Here is a 22,203-nt window from a genome sequence, read left to right as displayed (position 1 = left end):
CGACAGCCATTTTTTCTCATCTGAGTAAGAAAGCATATCATCAAAAATAGTAATAGCTTACAACTGCAACTCTTTATTTGCAAAGAATGCTATTTTATCATATTAAGGCTCTAGAAAGATAAATAAGAAAGAATATGGTTAGAAAAGGGGGGAGGGGGAGAGAAAATAAAGGAGAAAATGCAGGAGAGAGTAGGGAGAGAGTCTCTCTCTACCACATAGCCCAATTGAAGGATTAAGCATTTGGACTATAAATGAAGGGGAGCTTTGTTAGTTTAATCACTGGAACAATTATAAAAGGACTCAACAACAACGAGGTTTATTGAAAATTTTGCCTAATGCTAAGTGACCCATGCAGATGCCTAAACTGTATTTGCATATTAAAAGAAGGGTGTATCTGTTTGTTTCTAGGCTTTGATGGAATATCAGATATTGAAAATGTCTCTCTGCCTGTTCATCCTTCTGTTTCTCACACCTGGTATTTTATGCATTTGTCCTCTGCAATGTATATGCACAGAAAGGCACAGGCATGTGGACTGTTCAGGCAGAAACTTGACTACATTACCATCTGGACTGCAAGAGAATATTATACATTTAAACCTGTCTTATAACCACTTTACTGATCTGCATAACCAGTTAACCCAATATACCAATCTGAGGACCCTGGACATTTCAAACAACAGGCTTGAAAGCCTGCCTGCTCAGTTACCTCGGTCTCTGTGGAACATGTCTGCTGCTAACAACAACATTAAACTTCTTGACAAATCTGATACTGCTTATCAGTGGAATCTTAAATATCTGGATGTTTCTAAGAATATGCTGGAAAAGGTTGTCCTCATTAAAAATACACTAAGAAGTCTTGAGGTTCTCAACCTCAGTAGTAACAAACTTTGGACAGTTCCAACCAACATGCCCTTCAAACTACGTATCGTGGACCTGTCTAATAATTCTTTGACACAAATCCTTCCAGGTACATTAATAAACCTGACAAATCTCACGCATCTCTACCTGCACAACAATAAGTTCACATTCATTCCAGACCAATCTTTTGACCAGCTCTTTCAGTTGCAAGAGATAACCCTTTACAATAACAGGTGGTCATGTGACCATAAACAAAACATTACTTACTTACTGAAGTGGATGATGGAAACAAAAGCCCAAGTGATAGGGACTCCATGTTCTACCCAAATATCATCTTTAAAGGAACATAACATATATCCCACACCTTCTGGATTTACCTCAAGCTTATTCACTGTAAGTGGGATGCAGACAGTGGACACCATTAACTCTCTGAGTGTGGTAACTCAACCCAAAGTGACCAAAATCCCCAAACAATATCGAACAAAGGAAACAACGTTTGGTGCCACTCTAAGCAAAGACACCACCTTTACTAGCACTGATAAGGCTTTTGTGCCCTATCCAGAAGATACATCCACAGAGACTATCAATTCACATGAAGCAGCAGCTGCAACTCTAACTATTCATCTCCAAGATGGAATGGTTACAAACACAAGCCTCACTAGCTCAACAAAATCATCCCCAACACCCATGACCCTAAGTATCACTAGTGGCATGCCAAATAATTTCTCTGAAATGCCTCAACAAAGCACAACCCTTAACTTACGGAGGGAAGAGACAACCACAAACGTAAAGACTCAATTACCTTCTGTGGCAAATGCTTGGAAAGTAAATGCTTCATTTCTCTTAATGCTCAATGTTGTGGTCATGCTGGCTGTCTGAGGGTCTGCATTTTCTGAAACTAATGAAAGCACTCCTCCCTGATGTACAGTTGGGAAAATATGTTCATATCTAACCAGTGATTCAAGCTATATTAAGTATTCAAGAAAGCCAGTCTTAACATTTCTGACTCTGATGTAAATGAAGTAACTTGTCTTAAATAAAAGAAATGCACAATGCCTTGGTACTTGCTGCTATTTTACTGTCTTAATTAAGTAAACTAATGAGTTTCTTTTATAAAAAAAGTTTTCTTTTTAAGGCTTCAATTTATTGCACAAAATATAAAGCATCTAAACTTTAATATGTATTTTATGTATGTTTACACTGTCAAACATCTGGAAAATAAAAGGTCTATGCTCATAACTGTGTCATTTGGCTTTCTAGTCATATCAACTTTATCAGAATAAAAATGACCTCACCATTTTTGTTCTAGGGTACCTTGGTAAAATCTTTAAGGTAAATAGAACGGTGGTAGTATCCAAGGATTTTGTCACTGAAGTAAAATTGCAGCTGCCATCCCATGAATGGTTATATTACATTATTATTTTACAGACAAGTCATAATTGTTTTAAATCTAAATGATGTCCTGCTTCTGAGGAACTCTTGGCTACTTTACAGATTATATAATGGACAAAAGCTCTTCAAAAAGCTAGAAGACACTAGGCTTTGCATTTTAATAAGAAAAGTTTAATGGTTTTGTTTTTTGCATGTAAAAAAAAAGTGTTAAAACCACAATGAAAAAATTTAAAAACATGTAAAGAAGCAGTTTTAGTGCAGATTTAACACATCATTAATGGAAAATTTAAATATTTATAAAATTAAAATCCTACTACATGAAGGAGAAGAAAATTTGTATTTTGCAAATCAGAAATCAGAATGTGACTTACCTAAATTAAACATAAGATTAGCTTAAGAATAAAATCATTGAGTGTGACCAACTTGGGCAGTACTGAGGGAGGAAGAGAGGAAGGAGAGAGAGAAAGGGAAAAGGGCATTTGGTACTACAACCAGGTGTTGAACCCAATAAAACAGACTGAGGACTAAGGCTAGGCATGGGACAGATCTTGACACTTCAAATGAAACCACACTGGAACTCCAACTAAAAGATAATCACTGAGAAATTTTCTACAAATATGAAAGTTAGCCACCTTATGAATTAGTAACAAACATAAGAAACAGCCACAAGGCAGCAAAAGAAGTCCTGAAACAGGATAGATTAAAATGCAAGATAGGAAAACTGAGATGGATGAGACACAAATGTGGTATTTAATTTGTGAGACGTAAGGCAGAATCTCATTTCAAGCATTTCTAGAGGTGGGAAAAAACTATAGAAAGGAATTTTTATGTTCCTTCATAAAAACTTTTAAAAATTCAGATAGCCTCCTTTGCTGGTTTAGGAACATTTCTACTGAGAGAGAGAAAAGTAACAACATTTTAATGTGGTTTTTTTTTTTTTGCTTTTTAAAGACCAGGATTATGGAAAAATTACCATCAAGCTTCAACAAGAGAGTCCTCTTTTACGCTGTCTAGTACAGTGGCTCTTGAACATTTTCTGCCCTAGCAAACCTGATTGGCTCACTGTGTCAGGGAATGTCACCATGAAGAAACAGGATTATTTGAAAAAGTCCCCTAAATGATTTTAAAATGCATTACCTCTCTATATGGGGAGGCTATCTCCACTCCCTCCCAGACACTGATTAGTACCTTCACCATCCATGATAGGGACTAATTGCTTAGATAATCCTACTCTACCATATACTTGTGTATTATTTAAAAAACATATACACCGACTTCCACAGAAAGTAGTTTTTTTTTTTTTTTTTTTGAGACGAAGTCTAGCTCTTATCCCCCAGGCTGGAGTGCAATGGCGCAATCTCGGCTCACTGTAACCTCCCCCTCCCGGGTTCAAGCAATTCTCCTGCCTCAGCCTCCCAAGTATCTGGGATTACAGACACCTGCCAACACACCCGACTAATTTTAGTATTTTCAGTAGAGATGGGGCTTCACCATGTTGGCCAGGCTGGTCTCAAACTCCTGACCTCAGGTGATTCGCCTGCCTCGGCCTCCCAAAGTTCTGGGATTACAGGCATGAGCCACCGTGCCTGCCCAGAAAGTAGGTTTCTTAGAGGTAACTGTCTTTTCCTCTGAGGATACCAAAAATTCAATGCTGTCTTACAATTTTTAGGGAGAAAATAAGAAAGTCAAATTACGGACTACTGCATTAGGAGCACCTATGGATTATGTCAACCCTACAGACATGTCTGCAAAATGCATAGTCTAACTTGGTAAATTTACAAGTACAATATATGTCAACTACTCAGACTCTAGGTCCTTAGACAGAAGTATTATCTAGCCTTAAAATAAAGTTGACCCTTGAACAACATGGGCACACTTATACATAATTTTTTTCAACCAAACGCAGATTGAAAGTATAGTATTTGTGGGATGTGAAACCCACACACTGTATAAATAGGTTCCATAAGGAAGCACATTCCTCAGGGCCGATTTTGGGATTCGAATATGTGCAGATTTTGGTATACACAGGGGTCTGCTAACCAATCCCCGAGATATACTGAGGGAAACTATAATTAGATAGTATTCCCTTCCAAAGAAATTGTATTCTTATTATTAACAGAAAAGGGCTCATTATTTGCCACTAAGTACTACTATATTACTGGCTCCAGAAAAATTTCAAAATGTATTAGTCCTCAGCATCTATCTCTCAAGCACATCAAATATGTACGCATATGTGTACAGATATACACATACCTATATACACATATATCTATATCTATCTCCACCCATCCATCCCTAAGGCTTGGCTCTACTTTACAGGCAATTTGCCTCTGCCACTTCTCAGCTGTATGACCACAGACAAGTTATTTCACTGCTCTAAGTCACAGTTTCCTCATCTATAAAATGGGCTAGCAGAACTCACAGTGTTTTATTTTTTCTGAAGATTAAATAACATAATTCACATAAACCCTTCAAAGTGTCTTGGCTCACCTATATTCCTAGATGCAGTAATGTTGTTGTTGTGAGGATTATTATGACATCTGTATGTCCAAACCCAATGCTATGAGAAATTCCCATATATGGAAACATTTCAGCTCTACATACTGAAAGCAAGGGAATGCAAGGATGTGCTTGCTTTAGTCTCTTCTCTGCTAGAAACCAGGTTTAGATCAGTGAAATAGGGACCCAGAAGAAAGTCAGAAAGACATTCACTTATCACAGCAGAATGAGAAGATGTCTTCTATGGCTAACTTAAAAGATCACAAATATGTGCTATTCAGTATCTTCCATAATGATGCTATCAAACAACAGCAAATTCCTTTAATCCCAAAAATGTCAGACAAGAGTTAACCTAAAATCTTTCATAAAATTATTCCTTATAAAATATATTTTAAGAACTAGATAAAAGAATGTATTACACACTACCACCCAACATCTTGTTGGTGAAGAGTAACTTATATTTCTATTAAAATCACAATCAAAACAAGGATGCCCACTATTGCCAATCTTTTTAACAATATTTGGGAAATTTCAAAACAAAAAAACCCAGAAATAACAGATATTGGCAACAAATAATTAGAAAATTATGGGAAAAAATATACAATGTCAAGAAGTAACATTAACATGAAATATGCAGGATCAAAAGGGAAAAATCTGAAAAATATTAATGAGAAGTATAAACTAAGACTTGATGCAGATGACAAACTAAGGTCTCTCCATTCATTCATTCTTTCACTCAACAAATATTTAGTCAGCACCTGGAACATATCGAACACTAAGGTACAGAGGACTTTGGTGGGATACTATAAAGTTACAATTATTTCTAGTATAGTTTATAGATTAAGGCAATTCTGAAAAATATTCCAATGAGAAACATTTTGGAACCTTAAATCCACTTAGAAACATAAGCAAGAATAGAAAAAGAAGTAAACACTACAGTTATATTAGCTTATTTATTTATTTATTTCATACAGAGTCTTGCTCTGTTACCCAGGCTAGAATGCAGTGGTGCGATCTTGGCTCACTGCATCCTCCACTTCCTGGGTTCAAGCAATTCTTCTGCTTCAGCCTCCTGAGTAGCTAAGACTACAGGTGTGTGCCACCACGCCCGGCTAATTTTTGTATTTTTAGTAGAGATCGGGTTTCACCATGTTGGCCAGGCTGGTCTTGAACTCCTGACCTCAGGTGATCTGCTTGCCTCGGCCTCCCAAAGTGCTGGGATTTCAGATGTGAGCCACCATGCCCAGCCGATATTAGCTTTTCTTGAGACAGAAACATATATCAGCCATAATAATTAGGACAGAATGACAGTGGCATAAAAATAGAAAGATAACCACAATACAGAAACAACAGCACAATGAGAGCGCAGGTACACAGAAGAACTGAATATGTGACCAAGCTTTACTTACTAGCTGTGTCACTTCAGCAAATTAGGTTTCTGTGCCTCTATTTCCTTACAGGGTTGTTGTGAGAAGAAAATGAGAAAATACAGATAAAGTGTTTAGAACACTGCCTAGCACATAGTAAATTCTCAAACATTGTTTGCTGTGGAAAGAAAAATCAGAAACCAAAGGGGAAGAGAAAGACTCAATAAATGAGATGAGGAAATTGGAAAAAAGTTCAGTTTAACACTCACTTCATGTGATACACTGAAAAAGTGAAAGAAAACATGAACAAGGAAGTCATAAAACCAGCAGAAGAATTTAAAAATATTTGTAAGTCTTCAGGTGGAAGGCTATTTAATTATAAAAAAAAATCACAAAGAAATTATCAACAGATTGGTCTATACAAAATCCCCATTATGCTGAAACAACCAGCCTGATAAAAATATTCAAATAAAATGGTGTAAAGGAGGTTGTTAATCAGGAGCTCATAAAATTGATGAGAAAAAAATCTTAAAATTCGCAATAAATAAATGGGCAAAGGACATAAAAAGAATGTTTACAAGATATGAAACACTATGATTAATATATGGGAATATGGCCAACCACATAATTGAGAAAAGCAATAAAAATGTGATATCATTTTTCACTATTAAAATAGCAAGCAATAAAAAAAAAATAAAAACCAACGATGGGGAAGGTAGAATGAAATGGCCATGTTCACATATTGGCACAATTCTTTGGGAAAGCAATCTGGCAATGAAATTTAAAAAACGTAAGATATTTTAACTTTTGTCTACAGTATTTAAAATTTTGCCCATAGGTAAATCACAGCATTCTTTCTAACAAGAAAAACGGAAACAATGATAAATATCCACTATTGGGAAATTAAGTAAACGATGACCCACTGACCAGAATATGTGGCCAATAAAAATATTTATGAAGAGTTTTTTAAAGTGTGAAATGTGGGAAATGCAAATATTAGAAAAATAAGAAAAAATTACAGGACATAGAGCCATGTATTAAAAAGTAACAAAAAGAGCCGGGCGCGGTGGCTCACGCCTGTAATCCCAGCACTTTGGGAGGCCGAGGCGGGCGGATCACGAGGTCAGGAGATCGAGACCATCCTGGCTAACACGGTGAAACCCCGTCTCTACTAAAAATGCAAAAAAATTAGACGGGCGAGGCGGCGGGCGCCTGTAGTCCCAGCTACTCGGGAGGCTGAGGCAGGAGAATGGCGTGAACCCGGGAGGCGGAGCTTGCAGTGAGCCGAGATCGCGCCATTGCACTCCAGCCTGGGCGACTAAGCGAGACTCTGTCTCAAAAAAAAAAAAAAAGAAAAAAAGAAAAAAAAAAAAAAAAGTAACAAAAAGAAACATGCCAAAATGCTAATACTGCAGACCAAGCATATATTATTACCTGCCTTGTCCTTGAAATAGCCAAGAGATCTAAGAAAAGAACTATTGAAATGTTTGTCTAGGGCATCCAGACTGAGTAAAAAAATAAGAGAAGTAAGAAGACACAAATGAACTGTGTACCAACCTTTCCCTTTCAATAATTTCTCGTATCTCAGAATAAAATCTAAATTCTTAATATGGTTTACTGCATGATCAGGGTCTTGCTTCCCTTTAGAGTATCATCTTAAAATTTTCCAGCTCTCTAACATTTTATAGTTCAAACAAACAAAATATCCTCTGCCCCTCAATCACCATGTTTCGTGTCACTAGGCTTTCAGAGAAGCTGCATGTCCCCTCTTCCTCTTCTTGCCCTCTCAAACCCTACTCATCCTTTTGATTTCAGCTTAGACATTCACTTGCCCCTAGAAGTTTGGTTTTTTTGACCATCTTTATCCGCGTTTATAAATAAAAGAATGAATTAACATAGATCAAAGATGTGACTAGTGGACTAACAATGACCTACTTAGGTCAGACCAAGTCAAACCTGATAGTCTTATTCTAGAGTCTAAGTTTCTTTCATTTATTTCAAAGTTACAGCTTCAAAGTCCTGAGAAAAGAGTGATCAAAGAAAAGAATGAGGGAGGATTTGGCTAGGCTACTACTAGTCATATAAGAAACTAGTTCTGGGTCAGGCACCATGGCTCATGCCTGTAACCTCAATAATTTGGGAGGCCAAGGTGGGCGGATCATTTGAGGTCAGGAGTTCGAGACCAGCCTGGTCAACATGATGAAACCCTATCGCTACTAAAAATATAAAAATTAGTTGGCCATGGTGGCAGGCACCTATAATCCTAGCTACTCAGGAGACCGAGGCAGGAGAATCACTTGAACCCGGGAGGCGGACGTTGCAGTGAGCCAAGGTCGCGCCACTGCACTCCAGCCTGGGTGACAAGAGCAAGACTCTGTCTCCCCCTCAAAAAACAAACAAACAAACAAACAAACAAACTAGTTCTGGGCAATGTGGAGTTACCTTTGGAACAATTCTAGAGAAAGGTTAATTCTGATACCCGTGAACAATTCAGTATAGAAAATTGTTTGAAGGAAGTTAGCAGAGAAGTAGAAACAAATGTCACCTTAAGGTGTCACTAATGTGTTAAGCAGATTAATACATTTCACACTTAGAAAACTGTGGTGCAAAGTGAGGTCTTTAAGAAGTTCAACTTTTAAGAAATGCCAGTTTGGTTCAATAGCCCCAACTTCATTAAACATATTTAAGAGCCAGGTGAGACGCATGCTCAACACACCCATTTATCCTTATCTAAAAAGCCTGGCCTGAGATTCTGAATCTAAATTTCTGGAAAGTTACTGATGAGCCCAGGAGCAGTGGCTCATGCCTGTAATCCCAGCACATTGGGAGGCCAAGGTGGGCAGATTGCTTGAGCTCTGAGCCCAGCAAACCCTGTCTCTATAAAAAAAAAATACAAAAAGCAGCCAAGTGTGGTGGCATGTGCCTGTAGTCCCAGCTACTTGGGAGGCTGAGGTGGGAGGATGGCTTGAGCCCAGGAGGCAGATGTTACAGTGAGCTGAGATCATGCCACTGTACTCTAGCCTGGGTGACAGAGCCAGACCCTGTGTCACACACACACACACACACAAAGTTACGAATGAGATCAAAGCACAGAAGTTAAACATACATACACACTCACTAAAAACAGGAAAACTGCTTTGCTCCTGTCTGATCAAAATAATTCTAACTATATTGGTGGTTTAATAGCAAAGCATGACATAAAGTTTATCACTTGTGTGTGTTTTTACCTTGGACAAGTGATTAAATGTGTCCTCTGATAAAAAATATGGTTAAGAACATATATTCCAGAGGTGTTTTAAGGAATAGATTAAAACACGTATATTAAAGCACTTTGTGGGTGCTATATAGCCATTTTAATGATTACTATCCTTTGTACAAGAGATTCTTGGATAATTAACAAGATTAGAAGTGAAAATGACTGAAACAGTAATAGTAAATAGTTTCCCATATATCCGACATCTTCAGTTATGCTTCAAATAATTAATTTACAAGGTTTGCTATTTATTCCCTGAAAAAAATTATTTAGCAGTAAAAAATTAGATGTCTGAATATTTCACAGATACCAGAAGGCTAAAGATCAATAAATCTAATTAAATACTCACACCAGGAAATGCAGTTTTTCACTTTGTATTATTTTGTTGCCCATAGTCACAGGTGAAACATACTAAACGCTTCTGGAAGGCTGATGGAATTCGCATGTCAAATGCTTGCCTCGACAGAAAATAAACTAAGACTTAATGGCTTTTCATTGAGAAAGAAGAAAAACAAAACATAAGTAAGGGAAGACAAGGATGCCATACACCACAATAACCACTGTAAAAGCCCTAATTTGCCATCCAAAGCCTCAGCGACCACTATCACATTTGAGATATTATGTAGTGTAAGAGTAACTGGCATACAACCACATCCATTTATGAGTTCTATTATTTAGACATTAAATACTCAGCTGTATTTCCTCATACCAATGATAAATAATCTAAGAAAGCAAACAATTGTTTAAAAACAGTTTCACCTATTTATAGGATCTAAAATTTCCTCATGGTATGGCTTTTCCACAAGATCACATGACATTTTTTTTTTGCTTTAACAAAATATACTTGGATAAAGTATTATGAGTCTCTTGCCTCGACTTTAAATTCTACAAAAAAAGGTGCAGGTCATTAAATATGAGCTTAGAGACACCTTGTAAAAGCTAAAGTCTCTTTAAAACATATTAAAATAGGCTGGGCGCAGTGGCTCACACCTGTAAGCACTTTGGCCAAGTGCTGGCCAAGATGGGCAGATTACCTGACGTCAGGACTTGGAGACCAGCCTGGCCAACAGGAGAATAACCTGTCTCTACTAAGAATACATAAATGAGCCAGGCATGTTGGCACGCACCTGTAATCCCAGCTACTCGGGAGGCTGAGGCAGGAGAATCACTTGAACCCAGGAGGTGGAGGTCGCAGGGAGCCAAGATCGCTCCACTGCACTCCACCCTGGGCAACAGAGCAAGACACCGTCTTAAAACAAAAAACAACAAAAAAACATATTAAAAGTATCAAGGAATCACTTGAAATTAGTAAAAAAAAAATTCATATATTAACTATGAGTTGACTATAAACTGATTTTAAATTTAAACATAAATGTCATACATGATACACCTCATTTTCTGTATATTTCTTCAAAGTAGTCATGTTGGATCGCTATACTTTTACTCCAATGATACCATCACTACTGAAAACAACTCCGGGGCCGTTCCTTTCAAATACCACTAAGAGCTAGTTTACAAGTTATATAACAAAACTTTTTTTTTTTTTTAAGACAGGGTCTCACCGTCACCCAGGCTGGAGTGCAGCCTTGACCTCCTAGGCTGAAGTGATTCTCCAGCCTCAGCCTCACAAGCAGCTGAAACTACAGGCTCTCGTCACCACTCTCTACTAATTTTTTACACAGAAGGAGTTTCATCATGTTGCCTAGGTTTGTCTCAAGCTCCTGGGCTCAAGCAATCCACCTGCCTTGGCTTCCCAAAGTGCTGGGACTACAAGTGTGAGTCACCATGTCCAGCAGAAAAACCTTATCTTAAACAAAAAACAGTATCACTAAACGTGACATTTTGTCTTGCTTATCAAAAAATTTCAAGTGTGAAGATTTTCCACATTCTACAAGAATGTATTTCAGACTTTGACAACACTTCCAAAAAATTATTTCCCTAAAATGTTGTGCTCAAAGGTGGCACAGTTTGAACTCAGTGCATTACCTCCAATGGTGACTCTTCTGAGATGAACAACGTTCATTTGGATGCATTTATTCTTACATGCTTGTTTCAGAATTTTTCCACTTTTTTTTTTTTTTTTTTAAAGACAGAGTCTCACTCTGTCTTGCCCAGGTTGGAGTGCAGTGGTGCAATCTCGGTTCACTGCAACCTCCGTCTCCCAGGTTCAAGCGATTCTCCTGTCTCAGCCTCCCAAGTAGCTGGGACTACAGCCATGTGCCACCACACTTGGCTATTTATTTATTAAGATGGAGTCTCATGCTGTCACCCAGGCTGGAGTGCAGTGGTGTTATCTTGGCTCACTGCAACCTCTGCCTCCCGGGCTCAAGTGGTTCTCCCGCCTCAACCTCCTGAGTAGCTGGGATTACAGGCACGCACAGCATGCCCAGCTAATTTTTGTATTTTTAGTAGAGATGGGGTTTGCCATGTTGGCCAGGCTGGTCACGAACTCCTGACCTCAAGTGATCTGCCTGTCTCGGCCTTCCAATGTGCTGGGATTACAGGCGTGAGCCACCACGCCCTGCCTCCACATTGTTTTATAGACTTAAACTTCATAATTATATCTCAATGGATTATTTCCTTTGAGGATTAAACACTTAAACTGAAATAAATGAACCACAGTTGATTCAAGAAAACAACTTTTGGCAAGGCACAGTGGCTTATGCCCGTAATCCTAGCACTTTGGGATACCAAAGCAGGTGGATCACCTGAGGTCAGGAGTTCCATGAGACCAGCCTGGCCAACCCCATCTCTATAAAAAAATACAAAAATTAGGTCAAGCACGGTAGCTCATGCCTGTAATCCCAGCATTTTGGGAGGCCAAGGCAGGCAGATCACTTCAAGTCAGGAGCTCAAGACCAGCCTGGCCAACATGGTGAAACCCCATCTCTACTAAAAATAAAAAACTTAGCTGGGCATGGTGGCACATGCCTGTAATCCCAGCTACTCAGGAGACTGAGGCAGGGGAAGCGCTTGAACCTTGGTGGGGCGGAGGTTGCAGTGAGCTGAGATCTCACCATTGCACTCCAGGCTGGGTGACATAGTGAGACTTTATCTCCAAAAAAAAGAAAAAACAAAACAAAAATTAGCCAGGTGTGGTGGTGCATGCCTGTAATCCCAGCTACTCAAGAGGCTGAGGCAGGAGAATTGCTTGCTTCCAGGAGGCAGAGTTTGCAGTGAGCAGAGAGTGCGCCACTGCATTCCAGCCTAGGTGATAAGAGTGAGACTTGGTCTCAAAACAAACAAACAATAACAAAAATCTTTTTACAGAGCAACAGATGGATTGCAACCACTATCATTTTTTGTATGTGTCAAGTCATAACCACCATATTATTCAGAATGTATCAATCACTAAATCATCTTTGTTGTACAAGGCAAAGACTTGCTTTACCACTAACACCCAGGACCACTTTACTTATATAAACCAAGTTATCAGAGAAAACAAAACCACTCAAGAAATCTTTTGGCTCAATTCAATATTCCAATTCCAATCACAAGTATTAAATCAAGTCTTTTTCCTTCAAACTGTAGTCATGTAGGTCTATAATTAAAAAGGGTAATTAGGCCCGGTAAGGTGGATCATGCCCGTAATTCTAACACTTTGGGAGGCCAAGGCAGATCATTTGAGTCCAAGAGTTTGAGATCAGCCTGGGCAACATGACAAACCCTGTCTTTACAAAAAAAAAATACAAAAATCAGCTAGGCATGGTGTTTCTAAAAAAACAAAAAACAAAAAACCAAAAATTAGTCTGGCATGGTGGTGTACACCTATAGTTCCAGCTACTCAGGAGGCTGAGCTGGAAGGATCACTTGAGCCCAGGGAGGCTGAGGCAGTAGTGAGCTGTGATTGCACCACTGTACTTCAGCCTGGGCAACAGAGTGAGACCCTGTTCCAAAAAAACAAAAACAAAAATACTAGTAATTAGTTTGTTTTGTTTTGTTTTGTTTTTGAGACGGAGTCTCACTCTGTCACCCAGGTTGGAGTGCAGTGGCACAACCTCGGCTCACTGCAAGCTCCGCCTCTCAGGTTCATGCCATTCTCCTGCCTCAGCCTCCTACGTAGCTGGGACTACAGGCGCCCACCACCACGCCCGACTTTTTGTATTTTTAGTAGAGACGTGGTTTCACCGTGTTAGCCAGATGGTCTCGATCTCCTGACCTCATGATCCACCCGCCTCGGTCTCCCAAAGTGTTGGGGTTACAGGCGTGAGCCTGTGTCCCCTGACCTCATGATCCACCCGCCTCGGTCTCCCAAAGTGTTGGGGTTACAGGCGTGAGCCTGTGTCCGGCCTTAGTTTTAATACTATCATTGAATGATTACATACAAAACGTAGATTCTCTGTATATCCAAATAAAGACATCTAAGACCTGGAAGTTAAAGTTCAAAGTGTGAACAGAAAATTTAAGCTCCAAGATGGTCATTGTTAAACAGTGGTCTAACAATGTTAATGTTTCTATGGTTTATGTTTCTATGGTTTAGAAAAGGAGGGATTTATCAAAATTCGTCTAGAAAGACAATACCAAGTGTTGGGTGAAGATGTACAGAAATTGGAACTCTCATTCACTGCTGGGGACAATGTAAAATAATGCAGCTACTTTGGAAAATCATTTGGCAGTTCCTCTAGAGTTAAACACTGAGGTACCATATGGTTCAATTTCACTTCTAGATATATATCTAAAAACACTGAATGCATATATCCACACAAAAACTTACATATTATATGATACAATAGAATATTATTCAGCTGTAAAAAGGGATAAAGTTCTGATACATGCTACAACATGGATCAATCTTGAAAACATTAAAGTAAAAGAAGGCAGTCACAAAAGAGCACATATTATATGATTCCACTTATATGAAATATCTAAACTGTGCAAATTCATAGAGACAGAAAGTAGATTAGTGGTTGCCAGGGGCTGAGGTGGGGGCAGGAGGAAAGGGGAGTGACTGTTGATGGCTATGGGGTTTCTTTTTGGGGTGATGAAAATGTTTACAATTAGATAGTGGTAATGAGTGCACAACTCTGAATATGCAAAAGAAAGTTTTTTTTTTTGAGACAGGGTCTCTCTCCATTTTCCAGGCTAGAGTACAGTGGCTTGATCTTAGCTTGCTGCCGCCTCAACCTGCTGGGCTCAAGTGATTCTCCCACCTCAGCCTCCTGAGTAGCTGGGACTACAGGCATGACCACATCCAGCTAATTTTTGTATTTTTTTGTAGAGGCAGGTGTCGCTGGTCTCAAACTCCTGGGCTCAAGTGACTCTTCTACCTCAGCCTCCCAAAGTGCAGGGATTACAGGTGTCAGCCACTGTGCCCAGCCAATTGTACTTCAGAAAGGGTGAATTTCATTTCAATGAAGCTTTTTTTTTTTTTTTTAAACTTGCCTAGAGGAGTCAGAGTCAGGTTATCAAGATGGGCATTAAATGGAAAAGATAATGTCCCATGATAAAGGAAGGGCATTCAAACCAGATGGAAAGAGTATGTAAAAGCAGAGAGGCATGTGAGCATGTCAGGGCATGGCATAGGGGGCAATGGTGAGACGGTCAGCATAGCTGAAGTACATAGTAGTTTAAAGCGTCCTTCTACAGACATTACCAAACACTATGATGATTTAAGATGATTAACCAGTCTTCTATTATTCCATATAAATGATCAATTGAGACAAATGGTTTTAAGACTTTTTTTCCTACTATTATAGTAGAGATAATGTACAAAACATTCATTTGTCATTCTGAGCTTTTTGGGCAGACTTTGTGGCTTTGCCAGCTCCTAGAGTCTTCTTGGATCAACTGCCCTGATGATACCCTCAACAATGTATCATAAACACTTCCCTGATAATAGTCCAGAAGTTCACACAGGCTTACTTGGAATCATATCACAACGACAGTAGAATAATCAGATTTTCAGAATACAAGGTCAGCATCTAGCCTCTTACCAAAATGACTTTTGATCTGCTTTGGCTCAGCAATTGTGCAAGTTAGGTGAGCAGTATAACAGATTATGAAGAGACTTGTATGAGACGCTAAAAAATATTTTTATAAGCCAGTGGGGCTTTTTGAAATGTAGTACATATATGATTGGGTGCTACATGAAACAGGCATTTCATAGTTCTGTATTTCCTTTTACTGTTAACTTTTGTTGGTTTTCTAGTTATGGCTATCAATATTGATTTTCCATTTACAGTATAAATTTTCCTTTAAGAAAAAAAGTCTATAAAAATACTGAATAGATAATATAGATGGTTATGAAGAAATGGCAAAAAAAAAAAAAAAAAAAAAAAAAATCCCCAAAGTGGTACATGAATGTCTTAAGCATGAAAACTTAGCTAAAAGGAGAACATAAAGATTTCACCTGGTAGTGAGATGGTCACAATTCAGAGAGATGATTCTGGCAGTAATGTGTAAGATGAAGGTGATGGGGTAAAATACCAGTGACAAATACTCCAATTAGGAAATTGTTGTAATAGCCTAGACCAGAGGTCTGCAAAGTATGGCCCACTTGCAATATCCTGCCCACAGCCTGCTTGTGATCTGTTTTTGTATGGCCTCCAGGCTAAGTATGGTTCTTACTGTTTTTTGTTTTTTTTTTTTTTTTTGAGACAGAGTCTCACTCTGTCACTCAGGCCGGAATGCAGTGGCACGATCTCAGTTCACTGCAACCTCTGCCTCGCAGGTTCAAGCGATTCTCCTGCCCCAGCCTCCTGAGTAGCTGGGATTACAGCACAAGACACCACGCCCAGCTAATGTATCTTTAGTAGAGACAGGGTTTCACCATGTTGGCCAGGCTGGTCTCAAACTCCTGACATCATGATCCACCTGCCTCAGATTCCCAAAGTGCTGCAATTACAGGTGTGGGTTCTTACATTTTTAAAGCATTGTTTTTTTTAAAAAAAAAAAAAAAAAAGAAAAGAAAAATAATAAAAAAAAACTTTATATGGGCTATAAAGCCTAAAATGTTTACTATTTGGTCCTTTACAGAGAAAGTTTGCCACCCCCAGCTTGGACAACTGCTGAAGCTACCTAATAAGTTTGTAGCATGACAGTGAAGCATAAAACACAATTTCTGAAGCAGAATCAACACGACTTAATGACTAATCAGATATATGTGGTAAGAGCAGTTAAAAATTAAGATTCTGTAAACTCAGACAGATAGGGATACTGTCAGGCCTCTGAGCCCAAGCCAAGCCATCACATCCCCTGTGACTTGCACATATACGCCCAGATGGCCTGAAGTAACTGAAGAATCACAAAAGAAGTGCAGATGCCCTGCCTTGCCTTAACCGATGACATTCCACCACAAAAGAAGTGAAAATGGCCGGTCTTTGCCTTAAGGGATGATATTATCTTGTGAAATTCCTTTTCCTGGCTCATCCTTGGCTCAAAAAGCTCCCCCACTAAGCACCTTGTGACCCCGACTCCTGCCTGCCAGAGAACCACCCCACTTTGACTGTAATTTTCCTTTACCTACCCAAATCCTATGAAACGGCCCCACCCTTATCTCCCTTCGCTGACTCTCTTTTTGGACTCAGCCCGCCTGCATCCAGGTGAAATAAACAGCCATGTTGCTCACACAAAGCCTGTTTGGTGGTCTCTTCACATGGATGCGCATGGCAGATACTATCATCCAAGAGAAGAAAACAGAAAGGAGAGTATCTTTTTAAAATTAAATCATTTTTCTTTGATTATGAAAAATAAGTGACAACAAGCCAAAATTAGATAACAGACTTACAGTATTATACCATTAGGAAGACAAACTTGCTCAAAGATGGGCATTCACCCTGAGAACCTGTGTTTCATAACTAAGGAGAAATGTGTTCTTTTTCCTATATTAGATTTCTAAAATGAAGAGGCTGACATTTTACTATTGAAGAGAATCATGCTTATATACATTCTAGAAAGTACTCACAATTAGGCCTATTATAACAATGTCCTTTTTGCATATCTATTGTTCACAAAACTTCCAAATAGTTTCTTCCTTTTTTTTTTTTTTTTTTTTAAGAGACCGGAATTCTTTGTTGCCCAAACTGGATTCTGGGCTCAAACGACCCTCCCACCTCAGGCTCCCAAGTAGCCAGGATTACAAAATAGTTTTTTGAAAAACAACTGTCTACACTAAAAGTCCACTTTTCAGTGCTATATACTACTAAAATGTTTTAAATGTTCTACTTTTAAATATAGGTTAAAAACCTAGTAGCATAAAAATTTTAATCCTGAAAACCTGAATTGCTTTCAGAAGAGATCAGGTGCATTCAGGGTGGTATGGCTGTAGGCCTGAACTGCTTTCAGAAATAACCAAACATACATAAATTCATTTCAAAACACAATTTTTTTGAGACAGGGTCTCGCTCTGTCCCCTTAACCGGATGAACTGCAGTGGAGGGAACATAGCTCACTGCAACCGTGAACTCCTGGGCTCAGGCAATCTTCTTGCCTCAGCTTCCCAAGTGGCTAACACTACACAGGTGTGTGCCACCACACCTGGCTAATTTTTTAAAAAATATATTTTGTAGAGACAGGGTCTCATGCTGTTGCCCAGGCTGGTCTCAAACTCCTGGTTTCAAGTGATTCTCTTGCCTTGGCCTCCTAAAGCACTGGGATTATAGGTATGAGCTACTGAAGCTGGCCTCATTTCAAACTTTAGAAGTCCTATTTAAACAAGACATGAAGGCCAGGTGCGGTGGCTCACACCTGTAATCCCAGCACTTTGGGAGGCCGAGGTGGGCAGAACACCTGAGGTCAGGAGTTCGAGACCAGCCTGGCCAACATGGTGAAACCCCATCTCTACTAAAAATACGAAAATTAGTAGGGTGTGGTGGTGGGCGCCCGTAATCCCAGCTACTCAGGAGGCTGAGGCAGGAGAATCACTTGAATCCAGGAGGCGCAGGTAGAAGTGAGCTGAGATCACGCCACTGCACTCCAGCCTGGGCAACAAGAGCGAAACTCCGTCTCAAAAAAAAAAAAAAATTGTAAAATAAATAAATAAATAAGACATGAGGCACAGGTGCAATGAGCATAGACATGGCATAAAACTTAATAGGGTTTTCTAAAAAAAAAAAAAAAAAAAAATTGCCAAGGTAATGTCTGTGCAAATATCACTCAAGAAAAGATCTCTGTGTTCTTTTCATGGAAAAAAAAAAAAAAATATATATATATATATATATATATATCCAAAAAGACCAAAGAAAAAAATTACAGAAGGGAAAACTGGACCTGTTTCTAAAGTAAAATATTAAAACTGTGATTTGAAATTCTCAAGAAAGTGTTGTATGAAATTTATGATCATTCTCATGATTTTCAGAAATTACTTTTTTCCATTTTCTTAAGAATTTTGGAAGAATCAATACGTGAGGGAAGACAGTTCTGGAAACATTTCAAAAACAGATCAACTGAAAGTAGCAATGTAAGTATATAAAGAAAGACACTATTTTTAAACTTAATTTTTGCTTTTTAGAGACAAGGTCTTGCTTTGTTGCCCAGGTTAGGGTATCCATAGCTCACTGTAGCCTTGAATTCCTGGGCTCAAGCAATCCTCCTACATCAGCCTCCTGAGTTGCTGGGACTATAGCTCACATCCCACCATGCCTGGTTGATTTTAGGAAGATGATACAGTGTACATACTGTTTGTAGCAATTAAAGTTCTAGCAGGAAACAGGTGGCACATTCAAATTGAGATATTAGAGATTATGTATAAAGGAGAAGGCAGGTTTTAAGGAAACTCTAAGAGACAGTGTGATACTACACCTAAAGTAGTGAGTGCAGGAAGCAGTTAGCAAAAAGTAGACGCAGAGTAGGTTGTGTGGAGAGGGTCACCCAACAAAAACCATACTGCGTAGAGGGATGCAGCCAGCCCACAGGTACCCTACAGAAAGGGAGCCAAAAATATATACATCCTATCCTTACTCTCTTTCTTCCCTCCAATCTTCTGCTTGTATTCCCTATGGGCCAGCTGAAAGCCAGAGAGGAGAGGAGCCCAAAGATACCCTCTGCACAGAGCAGGGTAAAGAACAGAGTGGATTTGAAGAGGCAAAGGCAAAATGTCCAGCATGTAATTATGTTAGTCAGCACAAACTAATTTCTGTCACAAATAATCCCAAAATATCACTGGCTAGGACAACAAAAGTTTATTTCCCTTAGATCATGTCTTCTAATGGTTTTACCATCTTCTAGGGTCTTGGCGACCCCCTCCACTGAACCGTCTGTTTCTAGTAGGTGTTGACAGAAGAAAGCAAGAATGGAAGATTGGTGAGAAGTTAAGACATCAGGCTTAAAAATGATATACAGTTGACCCTTAAACAACACGGGTTTGAACCGTGCTAATCCTTCCACCTCTGTCAGCCCAGGGACAGTAAGACCAATCCCTCTTTCTCCTCTACCTACTCAACATGAAGATAATGAGGGGCCGGGCGCGGTGGCTCAAGCCTGTAATCCCAGCACTTTGGGAGGCCGAGGCGGGCGGATCACAAGGTCAGGAGATTGAGACCACAGTGAAACCCCGTCTCTACTAAAAATACAAAAAATTAGCCGGGCGCGGTGGCGGGCGCCTGTAGTCCCAGCTACTCAGGAGGCTGAGGCAGGAGAATGGCGGGAACCCGGGAGGCGGAGCTTGCAGTGAGCCGAGATCGCGCCACTGCACTCCAGCCTGGGCAACAGCGTGAGACTCCGTCTCAAAAAAAAAAAAAAAAAAAAAAAAAAATATTTTCTCTTCCTCATGATTTTCTGAGCTATATTTTCTTTTCTCAAGCTTATTTCACTCTAAGAATATAGCATATACACCATTAACTTACAAAACATGTTAATCTGTTTATGTTATCAAAAGGTTTCCCATCAACAGTGTTAGTAGTTAAGTTTTTGGGGAGTCAAAAGTTATACGTAGATTTTCAATTGTGTGGAGATTCAGTGCCCCTAACCCCAGTGTTGTTCAAGGGTCGATTGTACATCACTGGAACTGACATTTTAGTGGCCAGAACTCAGTCAGACGGTACCACCTAACTATCAGAATGCTAAGAGTGGCATGGTGCTGTGCCCAGAAGGAAGAGGAACATGAATATGCTAAGTACTACTCTTATCATGTATTATGTAACACTCCAGTAAAAACTGGAACAGCACCCCAAAATCAATCTCATCAATATTTCTGCAGTGAAACATTTACTATCCACACTAAGTGAAACAAATAAAGATAGCTAAAAACCTCACACCAATGCAGATAAGGCATTTGCACCAAATAAATTGTGGTGTCAAACTCTTTTATTTTTGATAAAACTTAAAGTTTTTGGAGGATTTTTGGATTTCAGATTACAGACAAGGGATTATGTGCATTATGATCCACATTGTACAAATGAAGAAATCCTCTCAAAACAGCAGCCAGGAAAGTAGAGATGAAAGTTAAACTCAGGCCTATGTCTTCCAAATTTATGCTAATATGAAGGGAAAACTGCAAATAACCAAATAACTCTTACTTTAGACATTAATTATGCCAGCCCTCCGACATGGTGAAACAGGAGGTATTTCAATGAATTCCAATACTTACTGTGTCCTTTTTTTTTTTTTTCTTTTTTTGAGATGGAGTCTTGCTCTGTGCCCCAGGCTGGAGTGCAGTGGTGTGATCTCAGCTCACTGCAACCTCCGCCTCCCCGGTTCAACCAATTCTCCTGACTCAGCCTCCCGAGTAGCTGGGACTACAGGCGCGTGCCACCTCGCCCGGCTAATTTTTTGTATTTTTAGTAGAAAAGGGGTTTCACTGTGTTAGCCAGGATGGTCTCGATCTCCTGACCTCATGATCTGCCCACCTTGGCCTCCCAAAGTGCTGGAATTACAGGCATGAGCCACTGCACCTGGCCCTGTATCCTATTCTTTATAAGCACTCGATATTTCAGAAGGTAGAGGGAATAGAAGGAATAAAAGGTGGTATCTTACCACAAAAAAGCCAGAATATGGTGGAAGATTTAGTTTCTTTAGTGAAAAGGAGACTCTGATAAGTATAAAATACTAAAATGACTGATTCTGATGTGAAGAATTAGGGAAGGATCCTATAAAAGGTGATGACATGAGTGGAACTTGAAGAAACAACACAATTTTGAATGAGGAAAGTACAGTAGTACCCCCTTAACTGTGGGGGATATGTTCCAAGACCCCTCAGGGATACGTGAAACCAGAGAATTACAGTATTGAACCCAATATATACTATTTTTTTTCCTATACATAAATACCTGTGATAAAGTTTAATTATAAATTAGGCACAGTAAGAGATTAAAAACAATAAAATAAAAGTTATAGCAATATACTATAATAAAAGCTATGTGCACATGGTCTCTCTCTCAAAATATCTTATTGTACTATACTCGCCCTTCTTGTGATGATGTGATATGACACAATGCCTATGTGGTAAGATGAAGTGAGTTGACTGATGCAGCACTGTGACATAGTGCTGGGTTATTAACCTTCTCATAATACATCCAACTTATGAATTGTTTATTTCTGGAATTTTCTATTCAGTATTTCCAGGCCATGGTGGACCATGGGTAATTGAAACTATGGAAAGTGAAACTTGGGATAAGAGGGGGCTATTACTATACTTTGGACGAGTTGAGGAGGCTGCACAAAGATACAAAGTTGGTGGGTATTTGAAGACCCGAATAACGGCAAATTGATTTTTGTTTGTTTGGGAGCATTTGAGTACTAAATAGAATTTAAATTTTACTTAATCATCATCAAGAGGCCTGGGGAGCTTAAGAGAAATAAGAAAGAGAAGATAATGAGAAACCCAATTTGGAGAAACATTTGGCTAGGTGATGATACAATTAACCAAGAGATTATGAGAATAATATATGTAGATACAAA

At 39.1% G+C, this 22,203-nt stretch overlaps 2 protein-coding genes across 6 annotated transcripts in view; one reads left to right on the top strand and one right to left on the bottom strand.

Moving 5' to 3' along the window:
* OMG (oligodendrocyte myelin glycoprotein) overlaps positions 1-2,094 on the top strand; it is a 94,774-nt gene extending 92,680 nt beyond the window's left edge. Inside the window, exon 3 of the mRNA XM_050763819.1 lies at positions 409-2,094. Within this exon, the coding sequence (XP_050619776.1) occupies positions 415-1,737 (1,323 nt within the window). The 5' untranslated portion in view covers positions 409-414 and the 3' untranslated portion in view covers positions 1,738-2,094. The remainder of the gene's footprint in view (positions 1-408) is intronic.
* The window catches only part of NF1 (neurofibromin 1), a 293,463-nt gene that overhangs the window by 82,144 nt on the left and 189,116 nt on the right, over positions 1-22,203 (bottom strand). The gene's annotated exons all lie outside the window — the stretch shown is intronic.

The sequence above is a fragment of the Macaca thibetana genome, chromosome 16 (genome assembly GCF_024542745.1).
Source record: "Macaca thibetana thibetana isolate TM-01 chromosome 16, ASM2454274v1, whole genome shotgun sequence".
NCBI lineage: Eukaryota > Metazoa > Chordata > Mammalia > Primates > Cercopithecidae > Macaca > Macaca thibetana.
This window is presented reverse-complemented; position numbering and strand designations above follow the sequence as displayed.